Below are 17,299 nucleotides of genomic sequence, written 5' to 3'. Positions count from 1 at the left end.
GTTCATAAATCTTAGTTCCGATCTCTGGTTCTTTTGCCAGGAGAGAATCCTAGAAGTGGCATTGCAGGGTCACAGGCAGATACATTTCCAAGGTTCTTGAGATGTATAATGTAGCTGCCTTCTTGAGAGAGTCTGGTCATGTCCCCCTCACCCTCCATTAGTGAGAATGCCACTCAGCCTTGGGTTAATTTTCTCTGCCCCTAACATGCCACGTGTCTTCCCAGCATTGTGTCTGTTTTAGCAGCTCCCTTCCATCAGAGCCCTGTATTTCCCACCCATCCTTCAGTGATCAGGGCAAATACTATCTCCTCCGTGAAGCCCTTCCTGATACCTGAACTGGAGTTCTTCACCATTAGCTCTCCCTGAGGTTCCATCTTAAACTCTTCCTGAACCATTTCCCACTTTTGCCTTGCATCTTAATAATTTGTGTAAAAACAACCTTTTCTTTGGATGGGGCATTGAAGGTTTCAAAGTGCTTCTCCTGAGATGTTGCATCTGATTTGCTTTCAAACAGAAGGTGTTTTGAGGTCAAAGACCGTGGTTTCATCATCTGGGTCTGCTTCTCTCGGCCCCATCACCCACCTCAAGCTAGCCTTTGACTTAATGGACACTTACAACAAACTTCACTCTTCGTTGTCCTACCAGAACAGATTTTTGAGGGCTCCCCTCTGCAATGAGGACTGAGCAAGATCAGAGTGCCCTGGATTTCAGTCCTGGCTCTGTCCTTGCCCCTCTCTGGGCCTCAGTTTACCCATCTGTAAAAAGAACAAGTTGAAATACATAGTCTCCCATACTCCAGGACGGATGGCTCCCTGGCCCCTGGGACCCAGAACAGCCCTGGGGTGCCTCTGAGGGCCCCTGTGCAAAGCTGGCCTCTGGGATAGGCCAGAGGGAGTTGGCCAGGGAGGCAGGCCTGGCTTCAGGCCAGGCTGTGTCTGCAAACACTGACCTTGGCTGCCGCGGCGATTTTCCATGACACCAGCACCGCCCCTCCTCCTCAACTCCCCCTAATCCCATGTGGGCCTGGGGAGGGGGGAAGAGGGGGACTGTCCTACATCAGAAGACCCTGAGCCAGAGTCATGGGGCACCTGTGGATGGGAGCGAGCTTAAAGAGAGAAAGAGGAGACGGCAGAAGGCCCCCACAGGGGAAAGTTGGGGAGGAAGGTGGAGAAGGGGGAGGACCATGGTGGGCAGTAGAGACAAAAGCTGGAAGAGGAGCCAGGAAGATGGGAAGAGAGGCCCTCGAGAGGGGCAGGGCCGAGGGACGGGGGCTGTGCCTGAGAACTGTCCTTCCCTGGCGCTCTGGCCTGGAGGGGGACAAACTCCAGACCCGGTTCTGCGCACTGGTCCCTCCTCCCAGGCCAGATCCTTGAAGCGTGAGTGGTTTCCCAGGCCTACCTCAGGCCTTAGCCAGGCCTGGGACAGAGGGGATTCCTTCTGGGCCCTGAAGCTGATTTCACTTCGCAGGGTCCTGAGGGCCACCGGGAGAGCAGGAGCTGTGAGTCACAATGGCCTCTCCTCCCTGCCCTCCCCCAACCCTGGGTGTCTAAAGGAGGTTTCTCTCATCCACATCTCATACTTCTCAGCTGTCTGGGCTGAACAGCGTTATCTGAGCAGCTGCACCCACCAGGCCTTGTGCCAGACACCGAGGGGACTTGCAGGCCCTCCGGAAGCTCAGAGTCCTGCAGAGCTCCTCTGCACAAATCTAGGCCTGGGAGCCAGGCAGAGGGAGAGGCGCCTCCAGCCCTGGGAAGGTGCTATGAAGGTTCTTGCAAAAGGCGAGGTCTGAGCCGGATTCTGGAGGATGGAAGGAGGAGGCCTGCCTCCTTGCCCCACCTCCACCAGGCTGGGCAGCCTCTCTCCTGCCTCCCTCCCGAAGGCCTGGGCAATCTTGGCAGCTTCCTCCCGCCACATCTCCTTTAACACACCAAAGGCACCAGCAGCACCTCCATTCCTACTTCCTGGCTTCACACCGCTGCCACCTCTGTACCGAGGGGGCAGCTCCCTGTCTGTGCCTGCGAGTCCTCCGCGGGCCTTTCTGAGGGGCCCTCAGCAGGCCCAGCAGGAGAGCCCCACCCCCTCGGGGGGCACCTAGGATCTCACAGCCAGTCCCCAGGAACTGCCCTGTCTCTCTCGAGCCCCCAGTCCTCTCTGGCTGTCCTACCAGGCCCAGATACCACCCTGAGGTCACACCTCCTCCCCACGTGCAGCTTTGCATCAGCCCAGCTTGGCCCAGAGCGCACAGCCTGTGGGCATCTCTGGCCACAGGTCACCTCATCCACCTTCTCTTAGGGCAAACATCAGCCTGGCCAGGGCCGTATTTACATTAGATAACTAAGTCTGCGGGGAACCCAGAAACAGGTTGCAGCTAGGCATTGCCAAGGGCTGTGTGTTTCTAATCTACAGAGGGGCTGGGCCAACCAGAGGCGGGACACCAGAGAATCTCAAAGTCAGGGACCTGGAATAAGGAACTATAGAGTTCTTGATGCTACAGAAGAATGTTTCCCAAACTGTTGCTCCAAGGAACATTTGTCCAGCAATAAGCACTGTAAGAGAAGCATTCCAAGGTTACATAAGCAGGAAAACGTAAGCACATTCTCCCAACTTTGTCTGACCTTGCTCACAAACACGTGTAGGGCTCTGATATAGCCTCCACTTAAATGACAATGAATCCAGTTGAATTCAGCATTCCCTGCAATTTAATTTAACTAAGCAACCCTTTTCTCACCCAACAGTTATTAACAGTCCATGAAATTAGTATTCTAGGAAATCTACCTTTGGGCAACACTGATCTCAGAATGTGGATGCTGAAAGGAACTTTAACAACCATCTAATCTTGATGTTTCCCCACATATTCATAATAATGATTAATATTTATTGATTCCAACATCCCTGGGCTTCTTTGATGGCTCCGACAATAAAGAATTGGCCTGCAATGCAGAAGACCTGGATTTGATCCCTGGGTTGGGAAGATCCCCTGTAGGAGAGCATGGCAACTCACTCCAATACTCTTACCTGGAGAATTCCCATGAACAGAGAAGCCTGGCAGGCTGTAGTCCATGGGGTCGCAAAGAGTTGGACATGACTGAGTGACTAAACACACAACATCCTGAGCATTTTAAGTCAACTAACTTATCCCCATAGCCACTCCATGAATTCAGTGCATCATTATTCCCATTTTACAGATGAGGAAACTGAGGCACCTAGAAGATTAAATAACCTGGTCACAGTTGAAATCTCGTTGACTCCAGAGGCTGGAGTCCCACGAAACTGCAGAGATTCCTGTAGAAAACAGAAATATCCATTTTCATTATTTAAAAAGCATAACAATAACTTAATTCAGTCTCTTAAAATCAGTTATCCCATGTTAATCAGAAATTCTGATTGGCAAATGTGTTTCTAATTAATTTTGATGGGAAAATAATTCATTTTTTCACAATTATCTATTCAGTGCCTATTCTAGGAAGTAGCTACACTGTACTGATCAACATATTATATTTTGTATGTAAAATCCTTCAAAATTTAGACTATATGAATGAGTGGGTAAACCGAAAAAGAAAGGCATCCATAGCCAGGGTGGAAAGGTGAGGACCTTTTATCTTATCCTATTTTTCCATGTCACAAATGAGGAAAACTGAACCCCTGAGAAGAAAAAGGACTTGCCCAAGGCACAAGCTGGTTATGGTCAGAGCCGGGTCAGAGTCCCTGATCTCCAGTCTCCGAGTCCCATACTGTACTTCCACCCAAGGCTGTGGCCGGCGTTCTAACCATGTTGCCAGCTAGGCCAAGAGTGAGAGGTCAGGCACTCAAGCTTGCGGGCATGTGAGGTCAATGGGACCACACCGCTGAGTCCAACCCAGCCAAGGCCATTACCAAGGGCTCAGGCTGGTTATTTGTGTTTTGATTAGAAGGAAACAGGCCACAGGGAGAAAAAGTTCAGTAAGAGGGAGGGCTGGACCCCAACCCTCTGCGTCTCCCTGGAAGACAGAGCTTCAGCAAATTTCTGAGCCCCTTGGTGATGTTGGGAAGAAAAGAGAAGAACTGAGGCCCCAAGGTTCCCATCCCACCTAATTTTTCCTGTTGTCTCAAAATATTCATAATGACTATTTACACCCAGCCACCTGGCTTCCTCAGGTAAATTCTATGCTCCAGCCAGGTTTCTAGGCATCTCTTAGCTGGGTTGCCCCCAAGCAGGGGCTGCTGGGTTCTGGTTGAATGAACAGGTCAACGTTGGTTATACTGAGACAGAGGCCAGAGGCCAGAGCATTGAGTTTGGGATGGAATATCCCAGGTTATAGTCCTGGCTCTGCCATTCGCTAGCTGTGTGACCTTGAGCAGGTCACTCTCCCTCTCTGGGCCTCCATTACCTCATCTGTACAACATAAAGACTAGGCCATATAGTCAGTAAGGACTTTTCTGGCTCTGAGGATCGTTAAGTCTATGGTGGATTCAGAAAAGGTGGCTGGGAGAAGAGGGGACTGGCGCAGCCCCAGTCAGCACTCTGAGAGGCAGGGGCTTGAGCTTCCTGGTCAGGATGAGAGTTTTGGCTGGCAGGTCATCAGGTACTGTGAGGGAGGACCCTCAGAGAATCAGCCCCAGAGCACAGCCTCTGTGTGTGTCAGGGTCACACAAGGACAGAGGGAGCCCCTCACCCTGAGATGTGCGGGGCTGGACAGGAAGGAGAAAATGGGGACTCCCTTAGTCCCTCTCTCCCTCATAAACCCAAGCCTGATGGGGGCGAGCACTGCAGCAGGCGGCTGGCCTTCTGGCAGGCAGACAGGCCTTGCCAAACGCCCAGTTACTTCCCAGAAGTTCCAGGGCCCCCAGGGAGAGGCTCCACCCCAGCTGGCACCCCTACAAGCTGGGTGCCCACGTCAGCAGGTCCTCCCAGCTCCCTCGCTCTTTCCCCCAGTGACAATAGAACGGGTGAAGGGGCGGGGGCACACTGAGCCTAGGCCCGATGCTTGGAGAAGCGTCCGAATGCCTTGGCATCGCACCCCTGTTGCCATTTCTCCCACGTCCAGCTCAGGGCAGTGTCCAGGGACAGGGCTCCTAGTGGGATGCTCTTCTCTGCGGCCTCAGTTTCCCATCCTGGTTGCCTTTCTGGGTGATAAATTGGCTCTGAGGCATTGGAATGAGCGATGAGTCAGAGTGTCTAGAGGCCTTGGCCAACTCACGAGGCTTCTCCAGCCTTCATTATTCCAACCATAAAAAATGGAGATAGTCATAATAACGACCTTGTAGGAAGTTTTTGAGCATTAAAGTTTAAAATGTATCTGAAGGATAAGATCTGAAGCCTCAGCGTGTGGTAGGAAGGGAGAGTGGGCCCTGGAGGGCATCTGACTGAGAGTGTGAGGCATGTCTAGGCAGGGGCCACCCTGGACAGGACAGTGGCTGTAGCAGGAGCAAGAGGCTCTGTGGTGGGGGTGGGGGGCTCTGTGGGCAGCCACAGTGGGCGTTGAGGCTGCCAGGCAGGCAGGCACTGGGTTTTCCTAAAGGATGGAGGATCAGGAACAGTCCCAGCTTATGAACAAACACAAGACGATGTGGCAGTGGTGGTGACAGTGGCATATGTTTCAAACGGTGGGATACAGTTGCCTGACCCCACGGGAACTTCCTGATCCTCAGGACTACACTCTCAGGCCGGCTTTCCCCTGTGAGATCCACTCACTGCTCCTTCCTTCGAGAACTCCACAAATTCCAAAGTACTTTCATGTCCAGTCTCTGCCATACTTTTTTTTTTTGGCAGCTCCACACAGCTTTTGGGGTCTTAGTTCCTTGGCCAGGGATCAAACCCGGGCCCCTGGCCACAGAAACATGGAGTCTTAATCCCTGGAGCAGTAGGGAATTCTCTCTCTTTTACTCCTGACGGCAGCTGTAGTGGTGATGGCCAGGGTAGGAATTAACAGCTGAAGCTCAAACCCCCACAGTGCAGAGCAGGCCAGAGGGGTCCGGAGAGGGGAATGGATTTGCCCAGGGTTACACAGCCAGCATGTGGTCAAGCCAAGGCTGGTCCATGCCTCCCAATCTGTGTTCTGCCCCAGCCACAGTGCCAGGCTCTCCCCAACACCCTCTGCTGGGGGACAGGGAAGGACAGGATGAGGAGCTGCTCTGGCTCGGGGCCCGCCCAGCTGTCTAGGTGAGTTGTGGTCTGGCTGCCGTGGCCAAGCTGGCGGGCACAATCTGTTCTCACCCTGCTGGGGCCCAGACAGGCCAGGCCCAGCGACTCCAGAGCTCAGCTATCTAGGCTCCTGGCAAGGGATGACACTGTCACCAGCTACCATAGTTGGGGAGCAGGGGAACCCAATCTAAGAGCAGCCCACAACTTCACGCACCCCAGACCTCCCTAAGCTTTAAGATTCACAGCGATGCTGACTTTACTGGAACTGAGCTGTCCACCAGCCCAGGTGATCTCTTGGAAATGTGGAGGAAACCTGGCGCTTCATTCATTATTAGTCACAGTGAGCTCTTATCGAGCACTTGATATGTACCAGACTCTATGTTAAGTGCCTTTTACACATTCTCTCACTTATTTTGCCCCTAAAGCCCTGTGATGCAGGTGCTAGTTATTAGCCCCATTTAACAGATGTTGGAAACTAAGGCTAGGGAGGTTTTTTTATTTTTATTTTTGGGCCACCTCGAGTGGCATGCAGGATCCTAGTTCCCCAATCAGGGATCGAACCCATGCCACTTGCAGTGGAAGGAGTCCTAACCAATGGACCACCAGGGAGGTCCTCCTCAGACAGTTTTAAAACAAACAAACAAACAAACGAAACACACACACAGTCCATAGCAGAGTAGGGATTTGAATGCAGATCAGACACCAGGGAAGATGGCATCCCGCTTTGCCATCAACTCACCAAATGAATTTGGGGCATACCCCACAGGCCTGGCTGGCAATGTGTGTGGGAGGGGGGGCAGGTAGGGAGGAATATGACAAGGTCCAGCAATGTCCACTCCCACAGACCCCAAGCCAATATTAGCTGTTCATATGTAGTTGGGGGACCTGAGTGACAGAGCAGGGCCTGGACTTCAAAGCTGAACATTCTCAGTGCCACTCAAGGCAGGGATCACTTCCAGCTGTGAGCAATCCAGGATGGCTGCAGGGAAGAAGAGGCATTTGGTTAAGTTTGGTAAGGCTGAGAAGGGAGGGGGAAATAGAAAGCATTACTTTATTATAATAATCTACTGATAAAAGTAATAAGTATCTTAATAACCCAGTGAAGGAAGCAGGGCCAGGACCAGTAGGCATCATTTTACAAATGAGGAAACCAGCTCAGAGAGGGGGAGTAATTTGCCCAAGGTCACACAGCCACTAATGACAGGGCCAGAACTTGTGCCAAGGGCTTCAGAGTTTCCATCCAGGGTCCTTTCACCTCTGTGTCTCCAGGCAGAACTTTTTTTTTTTTTTTTGGCTGCACTGGTTCTTTGCTGCTGTGCACAGGACTTCTCTAGTCGTGGTGAGCAGGGGCTACACTTTGCTATGTTGATCGAGTTTCTCACTGCAGGGGCTTCTTCTTGTTGCAGAGCACAGGCTCTAGGCGCACGGGCTTCAGTAGTTGCAACACATAGGCTCAGGAGTTGCAGCCTGCAGGCTCTAGAACACCAGCTCGGTAGTTGTGGCACACAGGCTTAGTTGCTCCAACACATGTAGAATCCTCCCGAACCAAGGATCGAAACTGTGCCCCCTGCATTGACAGGCAGATTTTTGTCCACTGGACCATCAGGGAAGTCCTCCAGGCAGAACTCTCAACTGAGGCCATGTGATAACTGGCTCACAGGGAGGCTTTGCCTCTGCCTGGCTCCTGGCTGGGTAAGGACTGAAGGGCAGGGTGGGCATGGTATGGGTTGAGATTGCCTGCCTGGTGATAGTAACACCTGGAAGGCTCTTGCTTTGACAAAGGCAACACCACCTCCCCATAAGGACAGATGGTACTTCGGGGGCAGGCACAGAGGATGACCACAGGGCCCCAGACAGAGTCTGATGAGGACTGTGGAGCACTAATTCATGGGGGGAGGGGACTGTCTCCTTTCCCCTTCTGTGACACGAGTGGGCCGGCTGCCTCTGGGAGCCCCAGTGGGGAACCACCCCCCAAGCTTTAGCTGGCAGCAAGGAACTCATCAAGGAACCCAGTTTCCCTCCCTTCACATCGAATCCCAGAATGTCAGAACTCAGTAAGTCCAACCTCCTCCCTTATAGTCAAGGAAACTGAGGCCTGGAGAGGACTAGGAACAGGTCCAATGCCCACAGGCAGTGAACTAGAAGCCAGGTTTCCCAACTGATTCGCCAGTGCTCTTCATGCTATCCATGACTAAGTTCCCAACAGCAGCATCAGTCAGCTCCTCTTCTGGGTATAGAAAAAGGTCGGGTCTTTGATCAAACAGACTCTAATTTGAAGGCAGGTTGCTCTGCTTCCAAACAGCGTGACCTTGGAAAGGCACTTAACCCTCCCTGCTTCCTCTTCCTCTCTACCGACCCCCAGGGAGTGATCAGAAGAATAAACGAAAATTCATCAGTGAGGAACTAGCACCGTGCCTGGGAACAAGGATGCGCCCATAACTGTGTGTTGTCTTTTCTTCAGTTCAGTCGCTCAGTCGTGTCCGACTCTTTGCGACCTCATGGGCTGCAGTAGGCCAGGCTTCCCTGTCGGGAAAAAGAGGCCAGACTCCACACCACCGTGGCAGAAGATGAGGAGAGAGCAGGGGGAAGGGAGGCAGGTTTCTGGAAGGGCAGCCCCATCAGCATGTGCTTTCTCTCCTCTTGCCCCGTTTTCCCCTAGGCTACGGCCACGCGGCACCCAGCACCGATGGCGGCAAGGTGTTCTGCATGTTCTACGCGCTGCTGGGCATCCCGCTCACGCTGGTCATGTTCCAGAGCCTGGGCGAGCGCATCAACACCTTCGTGAAGTACCTGCTGCACCGAGCCAAGCGGGGGCTGGGCATGCGGCGCGCAGACGTGTCCATGGCCAACATGGTGCTCATCGGCTTCTTCTCGTGCATCAGCACGCTGTGCATCGGCGCCGCTGCCTTCTCCTACTACGAGCACTGGACCTTCTTCCAGGCCTACTACTACTGCTTCATCACGCTCACCACCATTGGCTTCGGCGACTACGTGGCATTGCAGAAGGACCAGGCGCTGCAGACGCAGCCTCAGTACGTGGCCTTCAGCTTCGTCTACATCCTCACGGGCCTCACGGTCATCGGCGCCTTCCTCAACCTCGTGGTGCTGCGCTTCATGACCATGAACGCGGAGGACGAGAAGCGCGACGCCGAGCACCGCGCGCTGCTCACGCGCAACGGGCAGGCGGGCGGCGGGGGCGGCGCGGGCGGCGCGGGCGGCGGGGGCGGCAGCGCTCACACCACCGACACCGCCTCGTCCACCGCAGCGGGCGGCGGCGGCGGCGGCTTCCGGAATGTCTACGCCGAAGTGCTGCACTTCCAGTCCATGTGCTCGTGCCTCTGGTACAAGAGCCGCGAGAAGCTGCAGTACTCCATCCCCATGATCATCCCGCGGGACCTCTCCACGTCCGACACGTGCGTCGAGCAGAGCCACTCATCGCCGGGAGGGGGCGGCCGCTACAGCGACACGCCCTCGCACCGCTGTCTCTGCAGCGGGGCGCAGCGCTCCGCCATCAGCTCCGTGTCTACGGGCCTACACAGCCTGTCCACTTTCCGCAGCCTCATGAAGCGCAGGAGCTCCGTGTGAACGCCCCCCTCCGGGGCCTGGAGCACCTAGGAGCACGGGCGGGGTGGGGCAGGGTGCGGGGGAAGGGGGCTTCTGCCCCAGGAGCAGCAGGGGTCTGCGAAGGGACCGCCCCAGCCGCCTTCGGCCTCGTGGGGGCGCCCCTACACCCCTCACCACCCTCCCCCTGCCCCCCATCTCCGACTGTGCCTGCTTGCACCAGCCGGCAGGAGCTGGGGCTCTGAGGAACCCCGGAGTCCCCATCTGCGCCCTGCAAATTCCGAGAAATGTGAAACTTGGGGGGAGGGGAGTGGAGGAGGGAAGGCAGAAGCTGGGAGCCTCCCATCCCTTTGGAAAAATAAGGAGCTCGCCAGTTCGCAGAGGCCCCTGCTGGTATCCAGAGCCCCCCAACCCCTCCCCCTCCTCCTTCCGGAGGGAAATTAGTGTTCCGTGTAAGTGTGCATCTCTATTTATACCTCTGTCCTTCCAGGTCTCCTACCTTCCCTTGGCTCCAGAAGTCAGGGTGTCTTTGTCGAGGTCACCCCCACTCAGTCCCACTCCCCTTACTCATCCCCAGCTGTGTCTCCCAGTCTCCCACTCCCTTTGGTGTTGTTTTGCATGGCTTTGCAGTTTTGGAGGAAATGGAAACCCAGCAGTCCCTAAAGCTAGTCCCCAGAGGGCAGGCAGATGGAAGCAGGGGCAGGCAGGCTGCAGGAGGGGTGGAGAAGGGAAGGGGCAGGTAGGGGGCCCACAGTCTGCTGGATGGTCCCCCTGGTAGATGAGAGCTAACTGGCCTGCAGGTACATCCTTGCAGGCAGACCCAGCCTTCCAGATCAGACACCACCCTTGGAATCAGACAGAAAACTTCCTCCTTGTGGTCCCTGGCTGCTGCTACTAATCACTGACTCTTAGATCTGTTGAGTGAGTTGGAAAACCCTGTCCTCTCTACCGATTCCTTCGATTCTCAACCTCCCCCCTGCCCTCCCCCCCCCAGTCACCAGGGCAGGAGTTCTCACCCCGATTTTACAGATGGCACTGAAACCCAGACGTGTGACGTGACTTGCCCAAGGTGACACGGGTAAGAAAAGGCAAAGGGGAGCAAGAACACAGGCTGTTTGTCCCCAGTGCTCTTGCCTTTTGACTCCTCTGCCTGCTCTTTGCAAGCAAAGTTCCTGGCCTGCACACTCCGGCGTTGGGTGGGCAGCTGGGCCTTAGACCAGGACCAGAGCTCAGGACTGAGCCTGTGATGGGCTCAGCTGATCCTCCACTTGACCATGAGGCAGGGCTCTTAGTGGGCTGCTGACACAGGCCAGGATGCTCACCCCCACCCCCACCCCCCACGCAGTCTCTGAACTTCTTCCTCATAAAGAGGGGAATCCTTAGGGCCAGGTAAGCAAAGCTGAGACTCACAAAAGAAAGGCCAGGAGCTGGGCTCTAGGAGTCTGGCAATCCAGCAGAGTGGCCTAGAGAGCCACAGGCGTGTCCTCCTGGGACATGATCTCTGGCCCCACAGACAGCGAAGGTACCTGTGTCCCAAGGAGCTAGAGAGAAACTACAGCTGCAGCAAGGAACGGCCCTCCCTGTCGTACCCACTGCCTGTCCCACCTGCGATCCGGAAGCCCAGGTGGAGTGCAGCAGATGGAGGTGAGACCCTAGGCTCCTCACCGTTGGCACCCAGAACGGGAACTGGCACTGCGACTCAGGACAGCATCGAGGGGTGGGTGAGGGGCCTCTCCCCCTCCAGACTACCCCCGCTCGCTGCTCCCGTGTCAGCTCCTTAACACTGCTGAGCAGGGCCGGCCCTGGCATTCAGGGAAGCTAGAGCGGGGGCCCCCGGGGTGATCAGCCCCAGCCCCACCCCTACCATATGCTCAGCCTCTGGGCTCCTCTGGGAGGGAGCAAGTCTGTGTGTGAGCCCTGTCTCAGTGGGGAGGACCTGGCTGCCCAGGTGCCATAGAGAGCAGGGCCCAGGACCTGGGGGTGCCCTCTATGTCTTCGTTGGGGGGCAGGGCGGTGCCGGCTGCTTCTGTCCTGTGTGTGACCCTGCCCTCGAGGGGTCCCGTCCCGTCAGTCCCGAGGGAGCCACAACCAAAGTTGCAGGGAGATGGTGGGGAAGGAGGCCGAATGGCGCTCACAGAGTGGGCTGCTCCATCTCCAGCCAGGTCTTTCCTAGCAAACTGGAAGGCCAGCATTGCTTCCCTCACCCCTCCCACTGCAGGCAGCCTCTCTGCTTCCCCAATGCCTTATGCCTGGGCACACTGCCACAGAATATGCAATACATGTGGGTGACACGCCCCTGCGCCCACACCCTCACCCCGGGCAGCCCCTGGACCCCAAAGGCCGCAGCTGCCACGGCCTGCCCTCAGCCCCTCCTGTGTATCTGTCTTCACACCGAGAATGGCGCCTAATAAATACTGTCCATGGAGACCAGGCTCAGGCTCAGCTGCCTCTGTTATCATGTACCCTTGTCGCTACTGGGGAGCAGCCACTCCCCCGCTGGGGTTTGCGGACACACACAGCAAACGCAGCTCAGGGGGAGATACATAGAGGTTCTCTTCAGGGTTCATTTTTCTCTGGGTGTGGAGGGACAGCTCAGCCTGGAAGTGGGCCCCAGAGCCCAGGACAGACCCAGGAGCAGATGGGCCCTGCCCAGCTGGTGCCAGTGCCTGGAATCAGCTAGCCACTGGCTTCCAGATGTCACTGAGTGCGAGCCACAGTGGCTTTTGACACCACAACCCATGCCTATCTATGTACCTGTCTGTCTGTCTTTCATGAAACCTGTACTACAGCCAGTGCACTCTAATGCTTTCTGTTCTAGTTCATGTTATAAAATGCTGGTCACAGCCCACTAAATTGATATCTCTCCCTACTAATGGTTTGCTCCCTGCAGATCAAAACACTAGAGAAACAAAAGGGGTGGGGGCAGGGGCACCTTATCCCAGTCCTCCCACCTACCCACATAGGTCACTTGAAAGATACAGAGAAAGACCTATTTACTGGGGATTCAGGAATCGGAGAAAGAAGTGGTGGCACCTACAGGAAGCAGGATACAGCCAGCCTTTGAGGCACTCCTGGCTGCTCCCTGTAGCTGAGGGAAGGCCCCTGGACCACACTGCTTGGCCTCAGCCCTTGGGTTGGCCACTGCAGAACTCGAGCTCCTGTTGGCTCATCTGTACATAAGACACCTCATCAAAAGCCAGGGCTTCCTGCCCACAGCCTGTCTGCCTCGATCTTTCTTAGAACAGCTAAGTTAAGAAAGAGTGTCATTCTTGAGGTCAGCAGTGACGGTCCAAGATTGCTTTGACTTTCCTAAGCAGTTCCTACAGAACATAAACTTGCTGACCCTTGCCTTCCTTTCTTCATTGCCTAGAGCAAAATCATCAGAGTTGGAAGCAATGCCCCAGGGGCTGCATTCATCCTAGTCTTCCGAGGGGTGATCTGAAAGGTGGCAGTGCTGAAACAGCATCCCAGCCCCTGCCCATAGCTCCTAGGGGCTTGGAACAGCCTGTGGTCCTTGCGCGGGCTCTTTTATCTCCAGATGATGCCTCCCTCACCCTCCTCACTTCCACCCAGCCTCTGAGGCATCCTGCACTAAAAAGTATATGTACAGCAAAACAAAAATAGCAAACCAGCACCATAGCACAGGGAGGGGTATAAAAATTCCATGATTCCGCCTGATATGGTGCCTCAGCATTGGCCTCAGATGGAGACTGAAGCTTCCTGGGAGCTAAGAGAGAAAAGGGCCTGCAACGGAAACTTCCCAAAATGTGTCCCGTGGTGTGCCTTGTGGAAAGAGTTTCTTGGTCAGGTGAACCCTAGGGGTGGGGCGGGGAAAAACATTGCTCACGCGTGAAGCATCCCAAGACATCTTAGCTCAGTGAAGGTTCTGAGAAGCCTGGCCCCAGACACAGCTGTTCACCTGGGCTCCATCCAGTGCTGCCCAAATGTACTCCCAGCACCAGCTCTTCTGTTTGCACGGCATCTCCTCATACCCTGAGTCCCACAGAGCGCACTTTGGGAAAGCTGACCTACTGAAATCTCTGTCTGATGAAGGGAGAAGGTTGACCTCTCCCCCTCAATAAATTCTAAAAGGAGCTTAGCTTATAACTCCTTCTCTAACTGAAGGCCATGGCATTATGAAATACATATTTTATTCCCGATTATGCATCAGCTCGAACCAAGGCTTGGAGCAATTTATTTGCCAAGATCAGGCAGTGGGTTGGTGGCAGAGTCGGGATTTGAGCCCTGGCCTCTTGGCTAGGAAGGGCACGGTCTCAGCCAGCTCATTGCATCCTGTCCCCAGGGTGGGCCACGTCTTCAGCAAAGGTTTGGCAGAAGTTGTAGAGCTGTTTGCATGTGTCCAAAGCGCTTCAGTCATGTCGGACTCTTTGCGACCTCATAGACTGTAGCTCTCCAGGCTGCTCTGTCCGTGGAATTTTCCAGGCGAGAATACTGGAGTGGGTTGCCATGCCCTCCTTCAGGGCATCTTCCCCATCCAGGGATCGAATCCGCATCTCTTTCGTCGCCTGCATTGGCAGGCATGTTCTTTACCACTAGTGCCACCTGAGAAGCCCATTGAGCTGTTTAGGACATGTGGTTTCTTATTTGGAACCTTGGTGAGGGGAGGCCATAACTTAAAAATGTCTCCCTTCAAAGATGACGGATCCTGATGGAGCCAAGAAGTTCTGTTCCACCTCAGGTGGGCAGAACCATTTAGCTCTTTTTTCAGGCTCAGCACTGCCCCCTCAAGGCCAACAGCTTTACCACAACTTATCTCAGGAAGCCAGAGGCAGGGAAGGGGTGTCTAGGGCCAAGGAAGGACTTCAGAACAGATACATTGTCAGAGCAAAAGGCAACAGCCCCACCCCAGGGCAAACCTCGCCATCTGCACTGAGTAGCAGGAAGCTGAAGCCCCCTCTCAGTCCCGAAGTTGAGTTCAGGCTAGAAGACTGAGACTCTGTTTCCTGAGGGGCCCTTGAACTGCCCAGTCCATAGCGGACACGGTCCCCGGCTCTCGCCCAGTGATACTAGAACAACAGCCTCAGGCACTGCCATCACCTTGATTAAAGATTGCGAAGAATCACATACACACATGCACACTCCCTCTAGATTTTTGGTCCAGCTCCTCTTTTTCAGAGGAAGGGAGGAAGTGATTTTGGTTCAGAGAGAGGAAGTGAGACACTCAAGGTCATGAGGCAAGATAGCCAGGACTGGTATCCAGATACAGTCTCATTTTCCACGCCCCCTCCCACACACCCATACAGAGTAAGCACCCAGCCTTCCCTGACTCTGATTTCAGATGAAAGCTGCTAATCTCCGAGATTGAGTCACTCCAATGCTGGCAGTTTCCCACATCTACATCTGGACAAACACCAGGAGACTCACACTCCTGCCCCTCGTTGCCCAGCTGCAGGGGAGGGCCTTGTAGGTGGTGCCCCCCGACACAAGGATGGGGGCTATGATGGAATTGACCTGATCTTCTCCATAATTTCCTCTGGCCATGAACTCCCCAAAGTCCACACAAGGGGCATTTTCCATTTACAAAGCCCTCTCACTTCCTTGTCTTATTGGTTCATTGGCCAACTCTATGATTTCGGCAAGGATTAAGACTTCCATTTTACAGATGATAAAACTAAAGAAAGATACAAGGTCCTGAGAGCCCAGACCGTTCCATATTCACTTCCATATTGATGATGGATGTGCTGGATGAGGGCTCCTGCTCAGCCCCAGTACTTCTGGGCCCCAGTTGTCCCCCACAGCATGCCAGGCTGGTTCCCCTGAGCTGGAGAGCCCCAAGGAGTCCTAAACATTTTACCCACCTCACTTGAGCAAACTCTACCCAGAGCCCTGGACTTTGGATTAAGGGCAGAAGAACACCCTTAAAAACAGCCCCTGCCCTTCACCTGGAAGGGCCAGGGGTTCCCTGGGAAATGGTCATGCCTTTGACCCAAGCCATGTCCCCAAGTCAACACACTTCCACAGTTCTCATTTACTGAGGAGGGAGCATGTGAACAGGTCATCCCTGACCACAGAATATTCTGATCTGACTACCAGATTGGAGTGGTAGGAAGAAGGCCTAGGTCCCTGGACTTGTTCCGGACCCAGTGTCGGGGTCTGAGTGGTCCTGTCCTTCCAACTGCACAGGTTTAACTAGGGAGAGAGACCGAGGCTGCTGCTGGGGCAGGGAGCCTGGCCTGGGCTGTGCTGTGCTCTGTCCTCACCCTTGTCGTAAAAACTCTCATTCTTCCCTCATTCCAGGCCACAAGAAGTTCCAAGGAGAATTTTGGCTTCCAGAAGGTACTGTGCCAACTCTTCTCCAAAGGCAAAGGCCATGCTCAAGAATCAAGGGTTTATTCATTATTGAATGTCTACTGTGTACCCCCGAATTGACAGATCTCACAACCACTCTGGCAGGCAAATGCTGTTACCCTCTTTCTGGTAGATAGGAAAGGTAAGACTCAGAGATGTTAAGTGACTTGCCTAAGGTCACACGGCTAGTAAGTGGCAAAGCCCCACCCAGGAATCTCTGACAAATACTCAGTGCACATCCCTGCCTGGAAAGCCTCTAGTCCAGCCTCCCCCACAAAACAAAAATCCCCTCAGCATCTTACCTACCAGGCCATCCAGCCTCATTTACAGGACCCTTGCCCTCTGAGGCAGCCCCTTGATTCACTGAAAAGCATCTCTAATGACCATATGGAGACATCGGCCATATTCTTTCTATTGAATTCTTCCTATTCAAGAACAGCTCCCCACATGGACAGGTACCTCCCAATCTTCTCCAGGCTAAACATCCTATTCTTTCATCCACACCTCCATAAACAGTGCATCTAGACCTCTCATCAGCCCTTCTCTGGAAGAGCTTTGGTTTACTTCTTCCCCAGGAGCTTGATCTGCCTTGGGTGGTCCAGCCGCACAGAGGTGATGACCCTCCCCTCCCTTGCTCTGGATGCTCCTATTAATGCAACTTAACAGCACATCTAACACATGGGCGCCACCTCACGCTGAGCTTGCAGCCCACCAAAACTCTCCTGGAGCTTGTCGTGTGAACCACTGTGGCAGACACTATTGTCGCTGTTTAATCCCCTAGTCATGTCCAACTCTTTTGAAACCCCATGGACTGTAAGCCCCGCCAGGCTCCTCTGTCCATGGGGTTTAAGCCCCTGCCAGGCTCCTCTGTCCATGAGATTCTCCAGGCAAGAATACTGGAGTGGGTTACCATTTCTTTCTCCAGGGGAATCTTCCTGACCCAGGGATCAAATCCACTTTTCCTGCATTGCTGGCGGATTCTTTACCGCTGAGCCACTGGGGAAGCCCAGTGGCAGACAGCACTTATTACCTAATCGAGCCATCCCTGCGCCCTTCTGCCTCTAAGGCAGAGGGAGACATTCTTCGGGTGCTCACCCTTCCCCAACCCCAGTTCCAGGAAACAAGCCAGTCTCAGTGACCTCAAGCATCTTTCCAAAGATTGGGTTAGTATGTGTGTGTTCCATTCTGATTAATGGGTTCTTCAGAGGAGTCTGCTGGGGGCTACTGGGAGAGGCTTTCCTAAAAGAAATCCCAGAAGAGGAACTGCTGCTCTACTTTGACCGGATCCTGCCAGGTCTGCGTGTGACG

The 17,299-nt window shown here is 54.2% G+C and overlaps 1 protein-coding gene across 1 annotated transcript in view; it reads left to right on the top strand.

Annotated features, from left to right (window-relative positions):
• Window positions 1-12,114, top strand: part of KCNK3 (potassium two pore domain channel subfamily K member 3) — a 38,940-nt gene extending 26,826 nt beyond the window's left edge. Inside the window, exon 2 of the mRNA XM_061433059.1 lies at window positions 8,781-12,114. Within this exon, the coding sequence (XP_061289043.1) occupies window positions 8,781-9,706 (926 nt within the window). The 3' untranslated portion in view covers window positions 9,707-12,114. The remainder of the gene's footprint in view (window positions 1-8,780) is intronic.
• The last annotated feature ends 5,185 nt before the right edge of the window (window positions 12,115-17,299 follow it).

The sequence above is a fragment of the Bos javanicus genome, chromosome 11, assembly GCF_032452875.1.
Source record: "Bos javanicus breed banteng chromosome 11, ARS-OSU_banteng_1.0, whole genome shotgun sequence".
NCBI lineage: Eukaryota > Metazoa > Chordata > Mammalia > Artiodactyla > Bovidae > Bos > Bos javanicus.
This window is presented reverse-complemented; position numbering and strand designations above follow the sequence as displayed.